This window comes from Tupaia chinensis, unplaced genomic scaffold, assembly GCF_000334495.1.
Source record: "Tupaia chinensis unplaced genomic scaffold, TupChi_1.0 Scaffold146907_1, whole genome shotgun sequence".
NCBI lineage: Eukaryota > Metazoa > Chordata > Mammalia > Scandentia > Tupaiidae > Tupaia > Tupaia belangeri.
Window position 1 is genome coordinate 960306 of NW_006206760.1, and position 26771 is coordinate 987076.

Here is a 26771-nt window from a genome sequence, read left to right on the forward strand (position 1 = left end):
TTTTTTTTTTCCAGAGAGGTTTTTGCTATAGGGCCCGTGCGCTTCTCACATGCGCTCGCCAGAAAGACAGAGACAGAGAGACAGAAAGTGAGAAATCACCCCCCAGGGGGGATGGCCACGCTGCAATCCCTTCTCCTCCATTCTCCTCTCGGGATCTTGGGCACACACGCACATGCACCCGGCGTAAGTTTAAGCCACCGGGTCAGGGACTCGAACTGCAGTCGACTACGTGGGAGTCCAGCGGTATAGCCATTATGCTAACTGCTGGTCCCCTTCCAACACCTCTCCTGTCTCCTCAACCCCGTTAACACTCACAAGTGTCTGGACCTGGCTGCAGTGGGCCACCCTCGCTCACCTGGACCAGCAGTCCCCTTCCCTCGGCTGACCGTGCTCCGGCAGAGGGACTTTGTAAAACATGCCCAAGAGGAACACACATGGCTGGGCTGGCTTCGAGAGAGGGAAGAACACTGACCCACGCCAGCCGATCCTGGACTCCAGCCCAGCTTCCCTACGGACGTGCCGTGGTCTCACCACGGTGCCTGGACACACGGGCGTCCCTACCTCTGTGCCTCTGAACCAGGCGTGCCCTCCTCGCCCTGGTGACGTCCTGGTTTGTGTAAAGACACAGCTCCAGGGTTCCTGCCTCTCTGTGGCACTGCACGCGGGCCTCCTGGCCGGACCCTTTCTGTGTGCGTGTATCTCTGGGGCCTCCTCCATCCTCATGCTCAGAAGGCATTTGTGGAAATACACTGAGCATTTTTTAAAAGATGTGGCTCTAATACGCTATCGTGTTTTAGTTCGACTACAAAGCCAAGTGGCAGCTGTTACTAGCTTCCTGTCGCTGCACTAACAAATTACTGCAAACGCAGCGGCTTACAGCAACACAAATCTGTTTATTTTTACACCTTCGGAGGTCAGTCGTCTAAAATGGGACTTCCAGGCTGAAATCAGGGCGTGGGAGGAGACCGCGTTTTCCACCCCTGCACTTAGGGATGAGGGTCATCCATGCCCGGCGCTGGATGGCCAAAGCCTGCCTGCCTTCCAGGGGATGGGCAAACCCAGCTCCTCGCCCGTTCCAGCTTCTCAGGGCTCCCCGGCTCCCAAGCTGGCAGCTTCTGCCTCCTGGTCTTCCATGTACGACAGAAGTGCCACTTGCTTTCCGGGGGTTTCCTTGGGCACCGGGGAGTCCAGGTGGCACCGCATCTCAAGGCCCTTAATTCCCCACACCTGCAGATCCTTGGGAACTAGGACCCCGGGAATGAGGACGGGAACATCTTGGGGTCATTATTCTGTCCACCATCGCTGCCCTTTTCAGTCAGGTGCTGAGGAGACAGGCTTCTAAACAGCCCTGCAGTGATGTTTGGATTCCAGCCTGAATAATGGTGAAATAGACCAGCCATGTATCTCCCGGGGTACCTGGGAGGCATCGGCTTGCCTCTGCTCCAGGTCTGAAAGCAGACCCGCGTCTGGGCTTCTCAGCTACTTGAAGGGGACTCGGGGTACGTTCCACAGAAATGAGTTAGGAAGTCAGGAGACCGCCACAGCGAGGGGAGGACACTTGCTTTCTCCTGGGACACAGATGCCTCCTGCCGTTGGACTCGTCCTCTGTCGGGGCTGACAGTGTCTTCCTCCCTCGTCTGTTAGCCTGGTGCCTGGGAGGAGACAGGGAGGTTTGATTCTGGGAGAAATGGTTGGGACCAGCAGTTAGCGTACTGGCTATGTTGCTGGACTCCCATGTAGTCAACTGCGGTTCACGTCCTGGACCCGGTGGCTTAAACTCACGCCAGGCGCATGTGCGTGCATGCTCAAGATCCTGAGAGGAGAACGGAGGAGAAGGGATTGCGGCGTGGCCATCCCCCCTGGGGGGTGATTTCTTGCTTTCTGTCTCTCTGTCTCTCTCTGTCTCTCTCTGTCTCTCTGGCTAGCGCACGTGCCCTATAGCAAAAAACCTCTCCAAAAAAAAAGAAATGGCAAGAATCCCCCCACCCCACGTACACACACATGCGCATGTACACGCGCACAGAGCCGGAGGCTGCCAAGTTTCTCCTTTGGGAAGATGTAGATTCCAGACGCTTGCCCTGAAGGCATTCATCTTGGAAATGAAGATTAATAATAATAGTTCCCTTTTTTAATGTAATTATGCCTCTGGGGTCCCCTGTGAGAGAACAGAGGACCCACGGCTGTACTTGGCCAGGAATGATCCATTGCCAATCTGCCAGGGCCTGTGCCGTCCTCACCTTTGGTGACCTTGGGACCATCCCGCCTGGGGGCCCGCCAGCAGCCGTGGGGAGAATGATGGAGCTTGGGAGCTGGTGGCAGAGAATGCCAGAGCCAGAAAGGGACCTTGCAGACCATGTGTGTCAGCCGTGCAGTCAGGGCGATAGTCCAGCCCGTGCCCAAGGTCGCGTAGCTGAGCGCACCCAAGTGAGACTAGCATTGGGGTTGCCTAGCCCTGATCCCTGGGGACAGACCGCGCTGAGGTCTGTGCAGGAGCTACAGAAAACAGGATGTGAGCTCCCCTTTCTTTCTTTCTTTTTTTTTTTTTTTAAGAATTCTTTTATTTAACGTTATGCATTATTTATTTACTTATTTTAATTTGACCAGAGAGAGAGGGAAAGTGAGAAAGCAAGCCTCCAGGTCCAGGACTCGAACCGCGACTGGCCATGTGGGAGTCCAGTGCCCTGCACCACCACGCCACCTGCCGGCCCCCTGAGCTCCCCGCTCTAGTGCAGACCAGCAGGACTGTAAGCATTAGACACAAATAAGGCCCTGGGGGCAAGGCAGGCCTTGGTGAGAAGTGAGTGTGGTCCAGATGGTGCCGGGAGGCCACCGGAACATGCCATAGCGAGAGGACATGGGGACCCACCTTTTCCCTTTCCAGGTACAAAACAGCCTCAGGGAGCTGTGGGAAGACGGAGTCAGGCGCTCACATGCCAGTGCCAGTGTGGGGGTGCTCGAGGGTGCTCGCAGCTCCTGCCGAGTCTTAGGCAGTGGGGAAAAGGGTGTAGGCGAGTGGGGGGGGGGGCTTGAGCAAATGCAGGGGGCGAGGACCTGCTTGCAATGGGGTGGCAGTAGGCTGGGGGTGGGACATGAGTTCAGGACATCTCGGGAGCTGAAATAGGCCAGCCGTGGAGACTGAGGAAGCAGGGCGAGGCCGGAGGAGACCCGAGCTAGAACACAGGAAGGAGGAGGTTGGGGCCTGCAGACCCCTAGCCCATATCCTTTGTAATCAGTGAAATGGATGCTGGACTCCTGCTTCCCGTGCGTGCTCACCTGCAGACGGGACGTTGAGAGCTGGTAGGGGGCAGCATGTGGCAGATCAGACGGCCCAGAGCCTTTCAGCCCACGGGGTCTCTTGCGTCCCAGCGCACCTGTGACCGCCCATCGGCACCCGCCGCAGCCGTGGGTCTGCGCAGTCCTGTGCACTGTGACATCCCGAGCCCAGGCTTTGCCTCTGTCGCACGCTGTGCTGTCATGGCATCGCTCACGCAGTTCGTGCTCATCTCGAGCCCACGTCTGTTCTGAAAAATCACACTCGGGGTTATTACCCTAAGTAAAATTTGCTTTTCGTGAAGGGTCGTTCTAAGTTCCAGGAGTCCCACAGGCCGAGCTGGGAGGGCTCTGTCATTTCGCTGAGGACTGACTTCCTGGTCCCCATAAGCCGTGCTCCGTGCGGGCGCTGCGGGTGCTCGGTACGTCACCACCTCCCGCTGACACGCTGCGTAGCTTGGTTAACCTCGTGACCAGCACGGGTGTGGTGAGAGGGCCTTCTTTCTAATGCACGGATAATTCTGTCTGCGCAGGGATTTCGCCTATGTAGCAAGAGACAGAGACACGAGGATTTTGAAATGTCATGTCTTTCGATGTGACACCCCAGCTAAAGCCATCGCCACGAGTCTCCACGAGATCTGCTCCAAGGTAAGGAGGCTCGGGGCCCTTTGTCCTCATTGTGGGAGCAGATGAAGGGACGCGGGAGGCAGGAGGGCTGCACGCCAAGGCCAGGGAGAACAGGTGCTACAGGCCGGGCCTGTGCTAGGGGTAGTCCTACACGGTGGCTAGAGCCGTGGCCCCTCTCAGTCAGGTGTGGGCGTGCACAGGAGGGAGGGGGGCATCGCAAAGTTTATAGGAAATGGAATTTGAGCTGGTTTTGGTGCAGAAAAAAAAAAATTGAAATCCATGCATGAAATCCATGAATGTTTTGAAGCTGTCTTCCGTGTGTGTGTGGTGTACGTGTGAGTGTGTGCGTGCGTGTGTGTAAATAATCAGAGGGAAAACAGTGGGAGAAACAGTTGAGAAGATAGGTAAACCCCTGAAAATGGGAGCAAAGGCGTCGGGGCAGGTTCCCCACGAGCCAGAGCCCCTGGGCTCAGAGACTGAGTCAAGGGCCTAAGAGACCAGAGGCTGCGAGGAAGCTCGGGGGTCACGGATAGACGCCCAGGGTGGCCGTGGGGAAATCCGTCTGCATCCTTGACGTCTGCTCCCTCTCGTCCTGGTCTCGTGTCCTCCGTCGATAATCCCACAGACCTCCATCATGGGGGCCCCACCCTGGGACACCACGAAGGGATGCGGTTTTTATTTAGCACCCTCACACCTGTGCAGTGCAGCTAAGTCCCGGTGCGTGAACTTCTGGGGGACGTCCAGCTACTACCCACTAGGGCCAAACCCCAACATGTGAACCTTTGGGGGTCCAACCATCATCCAAACAAGAACAGTCCTCCTATGCAATTGAGAGGTGACACGGGAGGTCCAGTGACCTGCCCGGGGTCACACAGTTGGTAAGGGGCAGAGGTGTGACTCCAAGCCCGACTCGCTGTTTCCAGAGCCTGAAGAGAGCATCTGGAACTCAGTGCCCAGCACCGGGGAGTCCACTGCTCCACGTGGTGTTGACCACAGTGCTCAGTGCCCCAGCACCGGGGAGTCTACTGCCCCACGTGGTGTTGACCACAGTGGGCCCATCTGTCTACGCAGGTCCAGGGAATGTCTGAGTGGTTTTCGGTCAAGGCAGGAGTCTGGTGAATAGAAGGAGTAAATTCCAAGCAATGAAGCAACTGTCACACGGAGAAAGAGTTATTCCCCCATTGTCCCTGGAGAAAATGAGTAAAATTCTCCAGTGGGATATGTACCCCGGAGACACGGGTGTGGGGAATCAGGCAACAGCCTGATGCCAACATCACCCGGAAGTGACGCCAACTCAGACACTGTACTGGCCGGAAGAGCTGAGGGCGTGGGGCTGGAACTACGAACCAAGCTGTGCTCTGTCTTTAGATTATGGCCGAGCGGAAGAATGCCAAAGCCCTGGCCTGCAGTTCCTTACAGGAGAGGGCCAACGTGAACCTCGACGTCCCTCTGCAAGGTAGGCCCACGCCCCTCTGTCCGTGTGGTGCTCTCCGGCCTGGTCGAGAACCCATAGGCTGAGCTGGGTCCTGGTGTCTCTAGTCTCTGAAGAGATGTGCCAACTCTGCCAAGTGGCGCTTCTGTGTCCCGCAGTGGCCGGGTCGGTTGTCAGTAGGGTTAGGAATGGAGGACCGGTGAGACAAGATGAGAGAGAGTGGTGTTGGGGGGCTGTAACTCAGGCCCACCATGGGAAGGACCAGCGGGGTGGAGACGAGGTGAGCTGCTCTCCGGGCAGCTCTGTCGTTTTTCCTGACTCTGTGCTGTTTGTGATTCCATTTTCCCGAGAGAGCAACCACCCCTAACAAGCAGGACCCCCAGAGCTGTTCCTGGCCTGCCCATAGTGGTGCATGTGGATAAGACACTCCTCGACAGGCTGGGGTCACGCGGGAGCCTGGGTTCGATTCCAGGTCCAACCTCTAGGTCCGACTGGCAACAAGTGCTTGTAACCCCAGTACTAGCAGAGGCCGAGGCAGGAGCTCACACGCTCGAGGCTGGCCTGGGTGACACAGCAAGAGCCTGTCCAAAAACAGTTGGTGGCATGCCCGTGCCACCCCAGCAGTACCATCTTTTTAAAATAAATTTTAAAAAGGAAGCAATCAGGGACCAGCAGTTAGTGTAATGACTGTGTCGCTGGACTCCCATGTAGTCAACCGCAGTTCGAGTCCCAGACCTGGTGGCTTAAACTCACGCTGGGCGCATGTGTGTGCATGCCTAAGATCCTGGGAGGAGAAGGGAGGAGAAGGGATTGGGGTGTGGCCATCCCCCCTGGGGGGGGATTTCTCACTTTCTGTCTCTCTGGCAAGCACACATGCCCTCTAGCAAAAAAAAATCTCCTAAAAAAGAAAAGAATAAAAAAAAAAAAAAAAGGAAGTGACCCCAGTGCACATCAGAGACGCCATAGCAGCTTTCGTGCTTAGGTTCGAGCTCCTGCTCTCATGGAAGCTGAGTAGGATGTCGAGAGCAGCAGTGTCTGGGCGGGACGTGCAGTTCTTACGGAACAGCCGCCCCGGTGGCATCTGAGCCAGGACAGCAGGGCCCAGGGTGCTCTGCCAGGACAGCCCTGTCTCGCTGCAATGCTGAGAAAGGTTGCTGCGTTTGTTCCCGCAGTCGACTTCCCAACCCCGAAGACGGAGCTGGTGCAGAAGTTTCACGTGCAGTACCTGGGCATGCTTCCTGTGGACAGGCCGGTCGGTACGTGAGGGCGGCTCATTCCGCTTTGCAGTGTTGGAGGAGCTCCCGGGAGAGTGAAGCCTGCTGTTTCCCCCCGCCCTTGCCTCATCTCGATCAGCCCTCATGCTGTCCCCTGTCCCCAGAGTGCAGGGGCAGTCCTGATCACACAGCTGTGGAGGACAGGCTCGGATAGCATGGGGGGACATGCATAGACAGATCCGTGTCGCCCACTCTGACAGTCCAGGGCTGTGGAAGGGCACCCCTTCATTCTTGTCCTCTGTGGGCTGGGAAGAGGGGCTGAGTGAGCCCTCAGGCTGTCCTTCTGGGGCACCCAGGATGGCTCATGCAGCTTTCTGCAGGTCCCATGGCAAGGCTCATCACCGGCCTTACAAGGCTGAAAGGAGGCCGGGAGATGTGGCATTTACCAGGCTGCAAAGACTGTGGGGGCCTTGGCCCCCTTGCGCACTGCACGCAGAGGGGAATGTCAAACGGGCACTGCTTTGGAAATCAGCCCCATGCTCCCTCGTCAGCTTGCAAGCACAGTTACCTTTGCCCTGGTGGTTCTGCCCCAGGCACGGACACAGGAGAAGGGAGACCATCCATTCACACAAAACCTCGTCCACCAGCGTTCACAACCGCATGGTTCGTGATGGTCAAAGAGGATAGAGAAAGATAGCAAGTGAACAATAGAGAGGCAGGACGTTAGTGAGAAACAGATAGGGCTTATTAACCGTTGATGATGACATGTATAGTATTCTCAACTGGATTGGTCTGAGAAGTATTTCATGATGGGCAAAGTATTTTTACAAGCAAAATGAGAAACAGCAATTGACTATTTTAAAAAATAATTAGAATAATAAAAATAATGATTGGGGAAAACATAGAAAAGATATTCAATGTTGAAGTGGGGAGATTAATGTCTCTGTACTGACGGACATGCATGGCATTCCCTTTTGAAAAAACAATGTAATACATTGTAAAGTTATATGTAATCCAATGTAATATAAAGAAGATTATGATGATGATAATTAAAAAATGCATATTATAAAAATAAATAAATAAATAAAAATAAGTAAATAAAATTAAACAAATAATTCTAAAAATAAAATTTTAAAAAAGAAAAAAAAAAAAAAAGAGCGGAAGCAGCCCCCGTGCCCACCACCTGATTAATGGACAGTACATACGATACTTCCAGGGAGTGGAATTGTGTTTGGCCATAAAAAAGAATGTGGCGGGACCAGCAGTTGGTGTAATGGCTGTGTTGCTGGACTCCCATGTAGTGGACTGCAGTTCAAGTCCCGGACCCGGTGGCTTAAACTCATGCCAGGCATGAGGATGATTTCTCACTTTCTGTCTCTCTCTTTCTTGCGAGCGCATGCGCCCTATAGCAAAAACCTCTCCAAAAAATAAGTAAAATGAATAAGTGAAAGAACGAGGCACTTGAAACATGCCACAGCACAGAGGACCCTGAAGTCGTGCCAGGGCAAAGAGCCAGTCCCCAAGACTGTGTTCCGCGTGACTCTGTGGATGCGGAATATTTGGGAAAGGCAGGTCCCCGAGGCAGGAGGTGGCTGCTCGAGGTCAGGGAGCTGGGGGAGGTGAGGGGCGGCTCAGCAGATAGAGTAAAATGAAAATGTATTACGGTTCGACTCCAAGTGTACTGACATCCACCGAGGTGTGCACTTCCAGTGAGCGAGTCCCACCCCAGTAAGGCGGTTACCCCCACCCTGGAGAAAAGACTGAGCACCCCCAGCAGAGGGCCCCCTGGAGCAGCGTGTCCCAGTCAGGGCCAGGTGCTGTCAAAGTTGGCCCTCCTTAAACAACGAAGGGAGATGATGGACAGGGCATTCCGGGACAGGCCGGTTTCTGTGGACCCCTTTCCCACGACTCTGCAGAGAGAAAAATAGTATTTACTTGCACGCTCTTTGTACCCTCAGGGTTAGGGAGTCTTTGTGGGGAGAGAGAGTTTGGAGGACCTTGTCTGATTGGACAGGACATCCCACATGCTCTGCGGAGGCCCTCGTGGCTGTTCCTGATGTGGAAAAAGCTGGGTTTTTTTTTCCTTTCCTTTTTTCTTTTCTTTTCTCTCCTCTCTCCTCTCCTCTCCTTTCCTCTCTTCTCCTTTTCTTCTTTCTTTCTTTCTTTCTTTTTTTATTGAGCAAAAATGAGGAGGAAATCTTTGTCTTCTAAGACTACCAAAAAAAAAAAATCTGTGTCGTCTAAAACCACAAAAAAAAAAAAAAAAAAAAAATGGGGGCATGGAGGTTAAGGCAGCTGGTCCCACATGGCCAACACAAATCAAGTCCTGGACCCCGCAGCGTGAAAACATGCCAGGCACGTGCGTGAGCATGCCCAAAATCCCGAGCGGAGAATGGAGAAGAAGGGATTGCAGAGTGACCTCCTCTCTGGGGTGGCGGGCGATTTCTCACTTCTTCCCCCGCCCCCCTCCGCAAGTGCACACACCCTACAGCAAAACTAAATAGGAAAGCCTGGGCATAGCTATTATTGGGAGATTTGGGACCGCATTTGAGGACGTTCTTAATGGCCCTTCTCACCTCCAGGAATGGACACCCTGAACAGCGCCATAGAAAGTCTGATGACCTCATCCGACAAGGAGGACTGGCCGTCAGTGAACATGAACGTGGCCGACGCTACTGTCACCGTCATCAGTGAGAAGGTGGGGTGGGGGACCGGCAGGTGGCGTGGCGGTTAAGGCGCTGGACATTCCCACATGGCCGACCACGGTTCGAGTCCCGGACCTGGTGCTTTGCTTTCTCACTTTCCCTCTCCTTTCTCTCTCTGGTCAAATTAAAATAAATGAACAAATAAAATTAAATAATTTTTTAAAGAATAAAAGAAGGTGGGGGGACACCTGGGCCGGCCTGTCTGGGTGGCAGTGAGATTTCAGTAAGGCAGTCTTCCAGGAAGCTTCGAGGTGGCCCAGGGAGCTCGACCTCTCAGGAAGTGTGATTAAAATGGCCTCCATATTTTAGAAAAGTGTTTCTCCTTCGTCTTGGTCTAAATCTGAGCATACTCTGCCACACTAAGCATGGCTCCGTGGTCTGCTGGGGCGGGAAGGGTTGGTGACTGCTCGGCTTCCCAGAGCGCGGGGTGCCGACCGGCGTCTCTTGCAGAATGAAGAGGAGGCCCTCGTGGAGTGTCGCGTGCGGTTCCTGTCCTTCATGGGTGTCGGGAAGGATGTGCACACCTTCGCCTTCATCATGGACACGGGGAACCAGCGCTTCGAGTGCCACGTCTTCTGGTGCGAGCCCAACGCGGCCAACGTGTCTGAGGCCGTCCAGGCGGCCTGCATGGTGAGTGACGCCCGGCAGCGGGGCAGCCCTCCCGCCTCTGCCATGGCTGTATTGGCACAGGTGAGCCCAGGACCGCGGTGTAGACGAGAGACCTAATTCTGGGGCAATGCCCACCATGGAGCATGCGTTCCCGGGGACTGTCAGTTATGGCGCACGGGTTGCCTCCGGCGAGGCCAGAACCCCCAGGGAGCAGGGCCTAGGGAGCCAGGCGTGTAGCACCTCCAGTCACGTCGGCGCACAGGTTGCGTCCGGCGAGGCCAGAACCCCCAGGGAGCAGGACCTGGGGAGCCAGGCGTGTAGCACCTCCAGTCACGTTAAAGGGCTGATCTTCAGAACCACAGATGGAGGAGTTTCGGCTCTTAATCCCAAATGACCTTCACCATGTGAGCAGAACGTGTCGGTGTCTGAACTCAGCTCAGTGCCCTAAACTGTCCCCCTCTGTCTTTCTGGAGAGCACACATGCCCTGTAGCAAACACCTCTCCAAAAAAAAGGGAAAAAAAAGAAAATGAGGAGACTGTATAGACACGCCTGCCGGGGTCTGGAGCGCGTGGTATAGCCTACCCCAGCGGTCGCATCCCTGGAGCCGAGTGCACGGGAGCGAGGCCCATGTCACAAGGAGGGCCTGTGGTGACACCAGGCCTTGATCCTCAGTGAAGATCCTTAGGCAAGAGCGACATGATCATATTCAGATTCTGAGAGTGGAGGAGAGGTTGAGAGGCCGGGGTGCAGAGACCAGCTAGGAGCCGGTGAGGCTGGGCTAGAGAGCCGGGAGGCTGTACTCCTGGCGAGAGGCAGGAATGAGCAGTGGGTGGTCGGGGTGCCGTGGAGGGTGGCCTGGCCTGGGCTGAGGGCCGCTGCGGCTGGACTCTGCCCACCATTCACGGGCTGGCCTCTGGGGGTTCAACATGACTAAAATACAACCCTCACGTTATGGGCTCCCGTGCAGCGGGAAGACCCATTAAGTTTCTGTGGTGAGGGCCAACAGGTGGCACGGTAGATAAGGCACCGGGTTCCCGTGTGGCCAACTGTGCAGTTCAAGTCCTGGCCCCAGAGACTTGCAGGTCACACTAGGCACATGTGGGTACCCCAAATCCTGACAGGAGAATGGAAGAGAAAGGATTGCAGTGTGGCCACCCGACCCCCTAGGAGGTGACTTCTCACTTTTCCTGTCTCCAGTGAATACTCGCACCCTATGCCAGAAATCTATTAAAACCAATAAAAATTTTAAAAACTCCTGTAGCACAGGAAGTGTCGTTAGTGAAAGCCTGAGCCTGCACTGGATCGAGACGCGCCGAGGCCCTGAGAGTGGAGAGCCCAGAGTCAGGGAGGGGCTGCCCCGCAGGCAGCGGCGGGGGCTGACAGAGACGCGCCGTGTCCATGTCTGTGGTGTGGCAAGGTCTAGGTGCTGGTGGGTTAGGAGCATCGAGGCAGACTCAGCCTCCCTGGTGGTTAGAGACCTTTGCCTTCACACAGGCAGGTGCTAAGGGTCTGGAACAGGTGGTGCTTAGGGAAGGGAAGCTGAGGGAGTTCTCAGCCTTTGTGTTTTCTTTTAACATAAAGTACGCTGATAGGTTAAGAACGAGAGACCAGGAGGAGAGGGGGCAAATGGCAAAGGTGGGGGACAGGAAGAGTGCTGGCTGACTTGGTTTCTAATTTCACCCCAGGGTGCATGTGCTTACTGGACAGAGAAATCACCCCCATGGGGCATGGTCGACCACAGTCCTTCATCCTGCATTCTCCTCTTAGGATTTTGGGCATGTATGCACACAAACCCTGCATGATTTTCAAACTTCTGGGTCAAGGACTCAAACCTCAGAGTTAGCTATGTGGGATCAAGCCACCTTAACCTCCATGCCACCTGCTAGCCCCATCCCCAGTTGATTTTTTTTTTTTTTTTGGTGTTTTGTTTTTTTGGGGGGCGGGGAGGGAGATTTTTGCTATAGAGCATGTGCACCCACTGGAGAGACAGAAAGCAAGACATCACCCCCTCTTGGGGGATGGCCACACCACAATCCCTTCTCTACTGCCCTGTCAGGATTTTGTGCATGGGTGAACATGCACCTGGCTTGAGTTTTAAGCCACTCTGCTACGTGGGAGTTCAACAACTTAGAGAAACCACTATGCCATTTGCTTTTCTGCCCCGTTGAGTTTCAAAAGACACCCTCACAGTGGAGCAGGGAGAAGGGAGGAAGGTCCGGCTGTTGCACACTGGTTATCTGGTCTGGTACCTACACTGTCCTTGGTAGGAGTATTCTGGAGCTGGAACTCCAACTCAGATGCACCTGAGTATCCAGGAGCAGGCCTAGGTGAGAGGGAAGCCGGGCGGTAGAGGGGACAAGGTGGCCACCAGCTAGGCCTGGGGGATTTTGGTGGGATCCAGGGGCTTCGTGAAGAAAGCAGGAAGGGGGGGACTTCAGTCAACCAGAAACAGATGATGACGGGGTGTCAGAAGTCGAAACATTGAAACAGATGGGTTTAGTCAGGAGATGAAGGGCTTTCGGCTTTCATTATGCATTCTAAATGCTAATGATAATTAATTAGCTTCATTCAGGCCCATTTTCCCTCTTGGAAACAACTTGAATTCATTCGCTTCCTGTTTTAATTGTATTCTTGTAACCAGTTGAGCCTCCTGCGCCCCTCCCCAGGGATCCAGCTTCCCTGACTCAGAGGCCGTCTCGTGCCTCCGAGCTGCAGGGTCCTCCATCTGAAATAGCTGTGTGAATTTACACCGTCGGAAATATCTGTGGGGTCAACACTTTCTTCCCAGCCGACGTCATTTCTTGGCAGGTTTGACAGCTGTGTGGCACCAGCCCAGTAGAAGCTATTTCGGTGACATTTAGACAAGGACAGAGGGATTCTCTACACAGGTCATTGGCGAGGGGTTCTGATGCATGTGGGGTGTACGGAACACTGTGGGCAGTTCCGAGGCTGTGTCCTGTTGTCACCTGCCCATTTGTAAATCCACACTTTAGATGGGTATAGTTCGCGTTATGGTGGGGACCTAGGAGGCTGTGTACACAGTAGAGTCCCATAATAGATCATTGTTTTTTTTATGAAGGAGTTGAAGGATCTGGTTTCGTGGCCTAAAGAGTGCGCCAGAACCCTGACACATCCCCTGCCGGTCTTGCTGTAGACATTTTATGCTTCTGAGCGAGGCATCAACTTGTTCCATAACTGTACTGAGGAACCTTTTAACTTTGAGGTTGAAGTTTTAAAGTCTGCGATTGAATTAGAGTGCTTAGATTGGGCCGGGGTAGATTGGGGCGGGGGGGGAATAAGCCTTTTAATCTGATTTTGAAGAATTATCTTCCCATTAATACAAAAGCAGGTGCACTGTTGCATTCTATTTCTGAAGGATAGAAATTGTCCATGGTACCAATGCTAATAGACTTCCTGTAATTAATCCACTAGGATTTAGACTACTCTATAAAATGTTTCCTGACCTCTCTTTCATTGGCCATAGGGCGCGTGTACTTGCTGGAGATAGAGACGGGAGTGGAGAAAGTGAGAAAGCACCCCCACGGCGGGGGGATGGCTGCGCTGTGACCCGTCCTCCTCTTGGGATTTGGGGCGAGCATGCACACGCTCCTGGGGTGTGTTTCCAGCCGCGAGCCCAGGACTGACTGGGACTGTGCAGTCCGCATGTGGGCTCAGCCACCCTGACCACATGCCCTGGTGGGCCGTGTCCTGACTGCGTTGGACACCACTCATTGTTAGGAAGGCGGGATTTAGGGATGGGGACAGACATTATGAATGCTTTCCACGTGGCTAGACCAATTTTAGACCTTCTCCAGTATTCTGCACATAACTGTCCCGCGCTCCCTAAAGGGCCCCGTTCTTCAGACTGGGGCGGACTCGGTAACTTGCCGGGGGTGGGTCTGGTCGGCCCTTCCTGCTGGGTCTCGGAGGGCCATGCCCCTCCTCAGTGAACTTGGCACTAGTGGAAAACCCCGTCACCACTCCTCCCCAGGCCTTCTCGTTTGTACTCGCATCCTGTCAGTGCAGCGGAGATGCACGTGGGTGACAGGAGAGGGGCAAAGACCAGACACCGCGGTTGAGCCCCATGGCTAGGAGAGCATCCAACACCCACATTAAGGAAAATAATTCATACTTGGGTTGACATTTTGGAGCTAGGCCATTAACTTGTGTGAGTTAACATCCTGGTGAGAGGGACCAGCAGTTGGCGTAATGGCTACGTCGCTGGACTCCCATGTAGTCAACTGCGGTTCGCGTCCCGGACCCGGTGGCTTAAAACTCACGCTGGGCGCGTGTGCGTGCGTGCCCAAGATCCCGAGAGGAGAATGGAGGAGAAGGGATTGCGGCGTGGCCATCCCCCTGGGGGGTGATTTCTCGCTTTCTGTCTTTCTCTCTCTCTCTCTGTCTTTCTGGCAAGCGCTCAAGCCCTATAGCAAAAACCTCTCCAAAAATATATATATATATCTTGGTGAGGAACACAAAGAAATAATACCTCGTTACCTGAAAACGTGTCTTTGTTTTGTTTTTAACTTCAGCTACGGTACCAGAAGTGCCTGGTAGCCCGACCGCCTTCACAGAAAGTTCGGCCACCTCCTCCGCCAGCAGACTCGATGACCAGGAGAGTCACAACCAATGTAAAACGAGGGGTCTTATCCCTCATTGACACTCTGAAACAGAAACGGCCCGTCACGGAAACACCGTAGCTGCCTCTGTGAGCAACTCTCATGTTCCCCGAAGGTTCGAGAGCTGCGCCGAGAAGAGCAAACCGACACCCGGCCTTCCGATCTGTCGCTGATGCTTTGGCTTCAGAGGATCTATCCCTAACCGGGCAGTGTTAGACAAGCATGTTCTCTCGTCTTGCCACCATCATGTGATATGAAAAGAAGCATGAATACATTTTTTTGCTGTAAGTGACATCTTGAGCAGTGGAAGGTCTTTTTCTTACTGTAAATATCGTGACGTTACTTAACTGCACACACACACAGGAGAATGTGGCCGCACCCCTAACGACCCGCCGTTGCATCCCGGGAGTAAATGATGCCTGTGTTAGTTTCACTGTCGTCTTGACCGGATCTGTCCCCCCGCACCTTCGAGTCCTCCCGCACCCTCCCCGTCTCCAGCATCGGAAGTAGACGCTGCAGACACCACTGAATCGCTGTAAAAATAGGATGACGCGTTTTTATTTGAGTTTTTCATAAAATCGAACCCGCCGGTGGCAAAATTGGCTGTTGGCATCAGGACAGACACCAGCTGGCAGCTTCCTTGGACAAGGTTTCTGACACACGGACTCCATTTCACGTCCACAGCTGTCATGGGATGTTGGAAAGCAAGCAAAACTTTTAAATTGATGACGAACTAAATTGGAGGAATTAAAATCAGACAAAAAAAAAAATAGTAACTTTTTCTTTTCAGGTGGTTTTCAAACTGATTCTTTGAAAAAAAAAAAAAAAGAAAAATCATAATGCATTGTGGGGGGGGACATATTTCAAACTTCTGCCTTATATTGTACAATGCAGCTAGAGAATTCTAGGTCACTATGGCCATTTTCCACGTCAACATGGGGATGAACTTCTTCCCATCATCCTTTCCGCCCTAGTGTGGTGATTAGCCAATATGCAATTTGAAGCTGAGGAAGTGTTGTTAATGTTCTGTTCCCATCAGACATGAGTATTTCAGCCCTCCACCACCCCCGCCTTCTTATTCCGTGTCCTCGCAGCAAGCGTGCTGCAGTCGATCCGTGTCCTCGCAGTAAGCGTGCTGCAGCCGATCCGTGTCCTCGCAGTAAGCGTGCTGCAGTCGGTCCATGTCCTCGCGGTAACGTGCTGCAGTCGGTCCGTGTCCTCGCGGTAACGTACTGCAGTCAGTCCGTGTCCTCGCAGTAAGCGTGCTGCAGCTGTTCCGTGTCCTCGCAGTAAGCGTGCTGCTGCAACTCTGCGTTCAGCCCAGTCTCATTCTGATGCTTTTTGCCCAGAAAGTTGTCCGTCTGTCACTTTGCATTCACAGCAACCAACTACATTAAGTGGAACCTTTCTTAAATCGATGTATATACTAGAATTTGTTAGTTTCAACCAGATACATTTCAAAATTAGTTGTTTTTCTTTTCTCCATTTTTTTCCAGATTGGAAAATTTCATATCAGACATAAGAATAATGGGCTATTTAACAAGTTTCCCCCAAAATAGCAGTTTCCTGCTGCTTTTTGTAGGTCAGAAACTTACCCGTAAAGGTAGACAGATTTTGATTGGTGTGGACATTGTTGTTTTAAAAGGAGGGGCGAAGGAGAGCAGTCTTGGTATTAGTCTCGTCTACTTTTGAATGTCAAAATTCACGTTTACAATATCGTTATAAAAGTAATTCTTTGTTTAGACACTATGTCCTTGTCAGAATGGTTTCCACATTCTTATCACACTCGAGCCTTACAAGGTAGAGGAGGTTCCGAACACACTTGGGAAGTGTAAGTATGAAGCACCAGGAGGCCAATCAGCTGCCCCGGGTTCTCGCCAAAGTCAGTACCAGAACCGGGACTAGAACCCACGCCCCCTCGCTCTCCCCGGTGTACTGTGTCGTGCTGCTGCCACACTAGTCAGGAAGAGCCTGTCCAGAGTGACTCTGGGTGACACAAAGACCAGAATGGAGGTATTCGTTGAGAGGCACGCTTAGAACTCCCTGGGTCAGCAGGGAAATAGGTCCACAGCACAAACGCAGTGGTGTCACCAAGCCACGGCCCCTTGGTCCAGGACTGTCATCTGCAGCTATGGCTCTGCATGGCAGAGGACAGGAGCCTCCATTCACTTCTGCTGTTGATCTAGGAGGTCTTCCAGAGACGATGATACCTGTGGTAGAGATTCCGAGCTCATGGTACCAGAGACCAGGGTAAGCAGACAGCTTCCGGCCAGCCGTTCTGCTCATAATTCAGGGGCAGGGCCGAGGGGCCGGAACCGTCTGCCCGCACCCCTAACGTTAGGACACAAACATGTTTCTGTGGAGTGCATCAGCCTTCTCTCCCGCTTGTCCGTGATTCTGTGTGGAGTAACCGCGTCATCACAGAAATGACCGCCTTAGGGGAATCCTCCCTGCGCCCCTCGAAGGCTGTTGCAATACCGTTCTGCTCTTTCGCCTCGATTTCCACCGTGAGAGGTTCCTGCGTGACCCATTTCTTAATTCTAAACCACAGTCCACTTTTGATCGTGGAAATCTGCCAGAACCCCCTGGCTCTATTTTTTTTTTTTTAAAGTCCTACATCTGTCTGTCTTCAGGATCAAGAATACTGAGCTAGCTTTAAGTAGCAAACTGATTTATATTATATATGCAATCATAGGGCCGCGTTAAGGTGAGTGATTGTCTTTACATATTGGGAACTTGACCACGGCTTGTTTTCAAAATAGCTTTGCATACTCAATGCAAATTAATGTTGTAAATTTCTGTTAAACAGTATGTTCAGACACTTTCTGCCATGGCCAAAAAGTACGTGTGACAGTGTGCGCGCGCGTGTGTGTGTGGGCAAGGATGCCAGTGTGTTGTTCCCTGAGACCGCAGTGACACTTCAGTTAACTATGCATTCTTTCTATCTGGGATTCGGTCAGCAGGCAGCCATGTCCACTAGGCCTCGTATGTCGTATCGTTTTTTTTTAATTAACCTGTTAAATACGGCTTGAAATATTTTTATTTTATTTATTCTATTTTTACTGAAATATACTGCATTATTGTGTTCGTGTACCTTGCCTGGACATCCTCTCTCTCGGCGTGTCCGGGTCTGAGTAATCTCAGTGAACTCTTCGTTGCCTACAAGGTGGTTTTGTAATGATTTGTAGTCACGTTTCTATCAGAATATGTAGAAGAAAAGGCCGAGTGCTTAAAGTTCCTTTTATTTTTTGAAAGCAGCTAGATAGACGCAGACTTGCCGCCTCCCCTGCGTGCTCCTTGCCGGCTTCGCGGGGAGTAACCAACACGCCTATGGCTAGAAACTTCCTTTCAGACTAACGCACCTGCTCGGTGCTCAGTTTTTATATCCCTCACAACGCGTGTGACTTCACGACAGATACGACGTGTCCAGGCGCCCCCTGTCTCCACCCAGAGACATGATCACCCATCGCTCCTTAGCGCCACTGTTCTCTGTCTGTCTGTCTGTCTGTCTGACTGCATGTATGGACATGAGGCCCGTTCCCATTAAAATAAGTTTTGGTGATAAACTGTTGGCACTGCTACTTTTTTAAAATCCACTTTATGGTTTTAAGATGGACGCGGGAGGCGGCCCTTCACCCACCAGGGACCACGAGGCCCGCAGCTTTGCTCCGTGCAGGCCACACTGCCTCTGTGAGCATCGCGACACAGGGTCACTCCAGGGTCTCAGCAACAGGTGTGTCTCCCTGCCCCCGGCAGTGTGTCTAAGCATACCGTTCACTCTCCGCTCGGCCAGGCTTAACCGAGTACACGTCCCACCCAGCGTGCGTGCTCTCCAGCCCGCGAAGAGGAGGTCACTGATTTCTGCTTCAGGCCAGAGACCGCCGCCCGCCCGTGTCCGCGAGAGCGTTCCCTGGCATCCAGCTCGTTTGTCCTAAAAGAATGTTCGCTTTTCCTTTTGCCCCTTTGCTGTCGACCACTTCGCACATTTAAATGTAACCTGTTGTGGGAATAAATTTAGCTGCATAAAGCCTTCGCCTCGTTCTGTCTGACATCTTAGTCACACATCCGGGGAACAGAAGCATTCGCTAGGGTCCCTACACTGACCCTTGTAATTTTACACTAGTCTCTACACGTGGGAGAAGTCCTTTCAGGCGTGTGAGACTGCTTGGATTAGTGCTAGTTAGCATTAGGGTGTTCCTGGCTGGAGCCGGTACCCTCTCCTTTCCGTTTGGGCCATTGGGATGCCGGCACTCTGGACACCGAAGCCTATCTAGGCACCAACCTGAGTCTCGTAAGCAGCCTCGCCAGGAGGAACACATTACAGCACAGAGTCTAGCTTTCACTCCCTTCAAGAGCCTCACTTCAAAAAGTCAAGAATAGATGGGAACCAGCAGTTGGCATAATGGCTATATCACTAGACTCCCATGTAGTCACCCGCGGTTCGTGTCCCGGACCCGGTGGCTTAAAACTCACGCCAGGCGCATGTGCATGCGTGCCCAAGATCCCGAGAGGAGAATGGAGGAGAAGGGATTGCGGCATGGCCATCCCCCCTGGGGGGTGATTTCTCACTTTCTGTCTCTCTGTCTCTTACTGTCTGGTGAGCGCACACGCCCTATAGCGAAAACCTCCCCCCCAAAAAAAAGTCAAGAATAGAGATACACAGGCTCAAAATCCAAAACGAAAGGTGTCTGGAAAGCTCAGTCCCATTTGGCGTGGTTACCTGTCAGGCACGAGGGAGAAGACAGATGGAGTGAAAGCGTGCACACACGTGTGTTCACCTTGCACTTCACCCAGAAGTCTCCCTCTTACCGTACTGAGGACTGCAGCATTCAAGGAACAAAATGTCACTTTGGTTTCAGGTATTATGTAGTGGTTAATAATTTCAGAAGAAAATCCGAATTTGCTATTGGAATATCTGGATTCCAGCAATCTCATTATTCTAGATTTTTGTAGCATGTTCCATAAGAAGTTCAAGACAGTAAAATACCAAACCAGAAAAAGTGTAATTTTCTTCCTTAGCATTCAATCAGATCGCTTTTACTCCAAGTACCCTTCCTTTCTATTCTATCAAAGTATTTTAATAATGTATCCTTTCCTTAGAAGCTTCTCAAAGGGAAACACTGCAGGCTTCAATAATGGTTTAACTCAGAGTCTCCACATACTTCTGAAGAGAAAAATGAGAATGTGTGTTAGGAGATGCTGAAAATGCGTGGTGCAGGTTGCGAGCTGAATCACACGCCGTTACAGAGAAGAAGAGAACACCCTGAACCATCTCGCAGCAGTTCACACTGAGACACGCTTGAAAATCAAAGCTCCGACCTGCTACTTTGGACAATGTAACCCTTTTCAACCCAGGCTGGGAAGAAGGCAGGGAAAGGCTGTTTACAGAACAGGGTGAGATTAAGCCATACTGCCCGGCTAGAGGCATGGAGACCGACAGAGATGTGGGTGGGAATAAGCGAATAAAATGCCTGCTGCACTGAACACACAATTTTATATCATGGAGATAAACATTGTTGATCTTTGAAATGAGCAAAATGAGCATTTAGAACATTTTCTATTCTTTTGTCATAATTAACATAAGAATTGGGATTTAAAATATAAACTTTGTTGAAGTATAAAATTCTTGTTTCCTTTCTTAACTGATACATATCACTGATCCATGTAAATCTTCAGCGACAAGAAAAATAATTACTACTAAATGAAATCATTCTTTTTCATCCTCACTTCAAATGAGAAAATGAAAGATGGAGTAACAGCACTAGAACAGACCCAAATACTCACCTTGCAAAGGCCAATATTCTACTAAAGTCAGGCCACCTGGAAGGACCATTTAGGAATTGACATAAATTTCTGCACAACTGAATTCTGAAAATAAAACTTGCAACTCAAACTTTGTGAATGTTTGAATTTTTTTAAGCATTTATAGTTGTAACTTACTCTATTTAATATTAAACAATTTTCTATTGCCATGATAAAAAAAAAAAATCAGATCCAGAAATGATAATCATACCAATTCTTGGTAGGCAACTGATGGTACATTTCAGATGGACCGACATTTAATATAAGACGGTGCTACAATGTATTTCAATCGTGCATTGCAAATGGACCAAAGTTTGATTACTGTGTGCTGTTCGAAAGAACTCGTCGATTTTGTTGTACGACCTGATCTTTGAATAGAATTCAAAATTTTTATGGGTTTTTTCAATAGATACCATTCGTATTCAGTTTTGTGTCTTCCTCAAGAGTGAACACTTAGGTGGACATTTGCTCCCAGTCGGGGGTTTGGCCTAAGCGGTCAGAGGGGAGAGGTGATCGTGCCAGATCTCAGGGCCCTGGAAGCTCTCCCGATGAGAAACACTCTGTAAGCGGACATCTGAGCTGTGCACACCCGGCCCTTGGAACACCCTGCACTTCCTACTCAAAGCCTCAGTGACGGTACACAGACTCGTGGCATGCCCCACCTGAAGAACAGTGTGATGTGGAAGAAAAAAAACCAACTTCAGTTGCGATTGACAGGGTGAGGCCACCAACTGCCTGAAAACCGAAGAGCAGTCTCGAGCCAGGAGGAGAAGGCCGGTGTCATGCACACCCGAGCTTCCCAATCGACTGCCTCTTGAGTTCGAGATCCTGCTGCGGGCCGCAGTTCCCTTCTGGAGAGTTCGTTGCAGCTTTAGGTCCGTACAGATAGCAGGCGTGAGACAACTTCCAAACACTGGCGCCGAGTCTGCAGCTGAACCTGCTCAAACGGGTCGTGGGTTCCTGAAATCCGCATCCTGCTCTGCAGTCCCCTCTGTTCTTGCCCCTCACGTCGAATCCCCCGAAGCTAACACCACATTTCGAAGACACTAAGTGACCAAAGGATGGCTATCTCGTGAGGGGATGTCTGCTCTTCCAAGAAATACCAGACTTTGAAAATAAAAAACCACTCTCAGCCCCTGTAAAAAACGAGACAGTCAAAGCCATGGCCGAAGACGTCTGTTTAGGGAGGAAGGGACGTTTTCTTTGGGCTTTTCCCCTCTCCTGCACACGGATGGTGTGGGAAGGCAGGTGGACACGAGAGGCTTCGGTCCAGTACGAAAGAAAAGATGTTGACTTGGGATCTGCGATTTGATCCCTGGGGAACTTGGAAACGGCAGAAACACTGGAGGCAGGACAATTTCCACAGGTTTCAGAGCCACCATTCTGTCTTCTGGTCGAGGTCTTCCGAAGTTGGTGTGCCGCTCACATGGCCTGCAGGGCCCGGTGTTCCTCACAGACGTGGCCACTAACGGGTTGGGGGCAGGCTTGCCGGGTTTTCTGATCTGTGAGGGAACACCCACTTGGGCTGCGCCCTTCTGTGGGAGAGGTGTCTTTGTGGCCACCATCTCTGATCGATTGGCATTCGCCTTAGTTTCTCTACTCAGGAACTCAGCGATTTTCAGCTGGACGCCATTCTCTGTCATGGAAGCTTTGGGCAAGAGCATTTTTGATTTTTTCTTCTTCTTCTCCTTTTTGGCTGATTTCCCCAACTCAATCCCATCCAGTAGACCCTTTGCTGCAGCTCGGGCCAAAACATCTTTCACAGACACCGTCTCAGATGGATCCCGCTGCAAGGGAAGAGGCAGTCGGTAAACGTGGAGTCAGTTCTTGTGGATATTACAGACATTGTCCCAGTGTCTCCGTAGGAAATTGGGGATCTTCGTTATACTCAGTTTTTAAGCCTTAGTTACTAATGCATCTCATAACCCTAGGAGATGACTTTTTTTTTTTTTTTAACTTAAAGCTGCCCATTTATTAACCTGATAGTTTACATACTTTGTTCTTTTACGTTAGGGAAGATGCACCAGATCTCGACTAAGTGCTTGGAGGGATGCGGGTACAGGGCAGGCAAAGAAGAATGTCAGAAGTGTAAAGACCAGGGATTAATTGCCACATTGCAGTAATTCTTTTTCCTGCCAGTTAGCTATTACGGAATAAAGGCATGCTGTTACAAAATGTTTACAGAGCGCCTGGGTTCCTCTTAAGAGGCTTTGTTGTTTCCTAGTTCCAAAATATGACATAGGTTAGTATTTTTTTTTTCTTACCTCCCTTGTTAAAATAGAAATAAAACAACCATTGGTAATCTCAGATGGTTCCATTCTGAAAAATTTATCCGTAGACAAATGTATTTCCTTTAAGGAGCACAGTGGGAGAACAGGAGGGCTGAGCCTGCAGTAGAGATGAACAAACATTTAATGGTTAGAGTGCCTTCTCTGACAAGAGGAGAAAAAAGTTATTGCAGCTAAATTTTCTTATGTTTTGCCAATCATTTAAATAAAAATTCCAGGCCCAGCCTCAGTGGCATGCACTGCTGAAATGCGTATCCCACAGGCTGGGACCATGCAGAACCTCAGGGCCAGTGAGGTGGCATGCACCGTAATCCCAGCTGCTCAGAGGGCTGAGGCAGGAGGATGGCAAGCTCGAGGCTGGCCTAGGTGACACCATGACAGCCTGTCTACAGAAGAGCTGGGCATGGTGGCCTGCACCTGCAGTGCGTGCTGGGTGGTTGGGGCAGGAGATACAGCACGACCCAGTCTTACAGCAAGACCCAGTCTTACAGCAAAATACCAGCTAACAGTAAAACGCTGAAGCAGTCTTTCCCACATACTATTATACATCAAAAGCTCTAATATTTCTGTTAGCTTACAATTTATTATACTTCCCAAATTCTTCATCTTTAAACAACTACGCCAAGCATAATAAACTTTCAGCAAACAAACATGTCTCTTCCCCAAGTCACTAATGTGATAACCAAAGGCTTCCAGCACCAAAACAAGTAAATATGTAGAAAACCACAAAGACTGCATGCAAACTTTCCTAAATTTCCATGTTCTCGAAATACAAAATGTATGGGACTAGCAGTTAGCGTAAGGGCTATGTCGCTGGACTCCATGTAGCTGACTGCGGTTCGAGTCCCGGACCTGGCGGCTTAAACTCATGCCGGGCACGTGTGCATGCGTGCCCAAGATCCCGAGAGGAGAATGGAGAAGGGACTGTGGCATGGCCATCCCCCCTGGGGGGTGATTTCTCGCTTTCTATCTCTCCGTCTCTCTCTGTCTGGCGAGCGCACGCGCCCTATAGCAAAAACCTCTCTAAAAAAAAAAAAAGTATGACTTCCTTCTTTTGATTACTTGTTGTCCAATTATAATATAAAAGTAATAGCTTATTGTTTTAACGTTATTCCTCCCACTTTTTTAGTATCAATGGATAAGCTATGTGGTGCTCAAACAAGTACATAAAAAAGGATATTTTGTGTTAAAAATACAGAAATTCCTAAACACAAAAATGTTTTACAGTTAGTTTTTATACTTAAATCTCACTTAATAGTGGTTTGCTCATAACCAATGATTCTTATATTCCACTGTTTTACGAATTAAAATATATTTAATAATTCAAATAATTTAATAGGCTAGAGGCCATCTCAGGACACACGGGATTCTGCTTTGAGGTGCACCGGGCACCAGCACGGCTGCTTCTACCTGGAGTTCAGCTTTGGCATTCGACTCCCACATAGTTGACTGCAGTTCACGTCCCAGACCCGGTGGCTTAAAACTCACCCCGGGCGCGTGTGCATGCATGCCCAAGATCCCGAAAGGAGAATGGAGGAGAAGGGATTGCGGCGAGACCATCCCCCCTGCGGGATGATTTCTCACTTTCTGTCTCTCTGTCTCTCTCTGTCTGTCTGGTGAGCGCATGCGCCCTATAGCAAAAATCTTTCCAAAAAAAGAAAAATAAGTTAAGAGCAGATGTTTAAGACACCTCACTCATTGTCGCAGTCTTCGAAAACTGGCATCATTTATCCTTAGAGCTACCCCTGATCGCGATGTTCACAGCTCAGACTACACCATCAATGCTGTTTCTCACCACCCTAAGCTCATGGTAGCATTTTACCCAGAAGCTAATGCAGACATCTAAATTGCTTTCACCTCAGTCCTGGTGGGTATCAACAGCTAAAATGGTTTAGAGATGTATGAGTTTTCAGATCATCCAACTTTCTGTCTACTTTGTAAGAGTATTTTACAGACTACGTTTTATTAAAGCATGCGTGTATCTAAACCAGGAATATGAAATTTGGACCCAGTTATGCAGAAACCAATCAAATCAAAGCCAAATGCCTTTAACAACACTAACAAATGCAAAAGAATCTTCTTTAAAGTGTATTTCCCATGAGCAAGAGTGACAGAGAGAGAGAAAGACAGCACCCCTAAGAGGGCCTTGATGCTGTCAGGCAGCCTCCCCAGACCCAGATGAGGAACAAGCGTGGGCCAGAGTACTAGGGAGCCTTCCTGAACTTGAACCCAGAACCTTCCCATGTAGGAATGCTTCTCAGAGCAATCTGACCCCAGTTTTTCCATCGTGTCACCATCTGGCCCCCAAATCCTTTAATGTATAAGAAAACTCTCACACCAAGCTCTTACAAAGTTCCTGCAGAATCCTCTTTAAAGTTGTAAGAATTTCAGCTTTTTGATAATATGAAGGTGTAATTTTTTTTTTTTTTTGAGAGGTTTTTGCTATAGGACGCATGTGCTCGCCAGACAGACAGACAGAGACAGAAAGTGAGAAATCACCCCCCGGGAGGATGGCCATGCCGCAATCCCTTCTCTTCCATTCTCCTCTCAGGATCCTGCACACATACACACACACACACACACACACACACACACACTCACACACAGTCGGCATGAGGTTTTGGTTTTTTTTTTTGGAGAGGTTTTCACTATAGGGCACGTGCGCTCACCAGACAGGGAGAGACATAGAGACAGAAAGCGAGAAATCAGCCCCCAGGGGGGATGGCCATGCCGCAGTCCCTTCTCCTCCATTCTCCTCTCGGGATCTTGGGCATGCACGCGCATGCGCCCGGCGTGAGTTTTTAAGCCACCAGGTCCAGGACTTGAACCGCGGTTGACTACGTGGGAGTCCAGAGACATAGCCATTACGCTATCTGCTGGTCCCTCACCCGGCATGAGTTTTAAGTCACCGGGTCCAGGACGCGAACCGCGGTGGACTACATGGGAGTCCAGCGACATAGCCATTACACTAACTGCTGGTCCCATGAAGGAGTAATTTTTTAAAAAAGGTAGAACATCCATATGTAACTTAAATAAATGTCGTATTCTGAGTTGTCTCGAAAAAGCCTTCCTTTTCTTACCTGTACGGCTGTACTTTAATCCCAGGGTCTTGGAAGTCCAGTGCTTTCTTAACAACAGCTTCATTTTCTTCTGGATAAACTGAGCATGTGCAGTAAACAACGGCCTGAGCTTTGGTAACTGCATTTAAAGAAGATGTCATCAATATAGTGACCCCGAGAATAGTCCTGTACAAATGTGCTATGTTCTCAGACACCTAATGGATACGAATACCATATGATTTTTTAAAATTTTATTACTTTTTAAAATGTTTGCTATAGGGCACGTATGCTCACCTGAGAGAGACAGAGAGAAAAAGTAAAAAAGCAAGCCACCAGGTCCAGGACTCAAATCGGGGTCAGCCATGCAGGGATCCAGTACTTTAACCACCACGCCACCTGCTGGCCCCGATACCATATGATTTTGAAGGGAATAATTTCCCAAGACACTTAAACGATTCCTCTTTAAAGCAAAACTTTGGATTAGTAATACAATCTGTAGCTAATAAGTAAAGTAAATCTAACTGGATTGTACAGAAGTTGAAAATTCAATGGGACCAGCCTGGTTATAAATACACACAAAAAATTATATTACTAGGAACTTGACACTCCAGCCATTACTCCACAAGCCAAACTGCCTAATCAGTCTGTTTAAAGGACTCTAAAAACAGATTCGTTGGGAATCCCAATGCTGTCGCTTACTGCTGCATGGGCCTGGGCAATTTACTTAGTCTCAGACCTTCCATCTGTACAGTGAGTAACACCTCTTACTGCAGTTGACTCATCCACCCACTCTCAGGAACAATGACCACATGCCAGGCGTGTCCTAGGCTTTGGGATACAATTAGGGAACAACTCAGACAAAAAATCCCTCCCCTCTAACGCTTACTTCCCAGTAGGGGGACAGACATAATAGGAAAACTACATAGTATTCGTTAGGTGATAAATGCTATGGAGAAAAACATAAGTGAGTTTTATTTTTCTTTCTTTTTAGATTTTTTGCCATAGGGCATATGCACTCACTGGAGAGAGACAGAGGCAGAGGGAAAGGGAGAAATCACCCCTTCTCGAACATTCTCTCAGGATTTGGGGCACATATCCACATGCGCCTGGTGTTTTTTTTCAAGCCGCCAGGTCCAGGACTTGAA

General features: G+C 50.4%; 2 protein-coding genes across 8 annotated transcripts in view; one reads left to right on the forward strand and one right to left on the reverse strand.

The window, feature by feature from the left end:
- The window catches only part of APBB2 (amyloid beta precursor protein binding family B member 2), a 329153-nt gene extending 310649 nt beyond the window's left edge, over nt 1–18504 (forward strand). For all 6 annotated transcript variants that reach the window (XM_006169204.3, XM_006169203.3, XM_006169208.3 and 3 more), the window contains 6 exons: nt 3804–3918; nt 5266–5353; nt 6502–6585; nt 9126–9241; nt 9699–9878; nt 14391–18504. In XM_006169204.3, the coding sequence (XP_006169266.1) occupies nt 3804–3918; nt 5266–5353; nt 6502–6585; nt 9126–9241; nt 9699–9878; nt 14391–14558 (751 nt within the window). In that variant the 3' untranslated portion in view covers nt 14559–18504. The remainder of the gene's footprint in view (nt 1–3803; nt 3919–5265; nt 5354–6501; nt 6586–9125; nt 9242–9698; nt 9879–14390) is intronic.
- Nucleotides 18505–20432: 1928 nt separating this feature from the next.
- Nucleotides 20433–26771, reverse strand: part of NSUN7 (NOP2/Sun RNA methyltransferase family member 7) — a 32431-nt gene continuing 26092 nt past the window's right edge. For both annotated transcript variants that reach the window (XM_006169211.2, XM_006169210.2), the window contains 3 exons: nt 25648–25765; nt 22544–22667; nt 20433–22066 (listed from right to left, as the gene is read on the reverse strand). In XM_006169211.2, the coding sequence (XP_006169273.1) occupies nt 21434–22066; nt 22544–22667; nt 25648–25765 (875 nt within the window). In that variant the 3' untranslated portion in view covers nt 20433–21433. The remainder of the gene's footprint in view (nt 22067–22543; nt 22668–25647; nt 25766–26771) is intronic.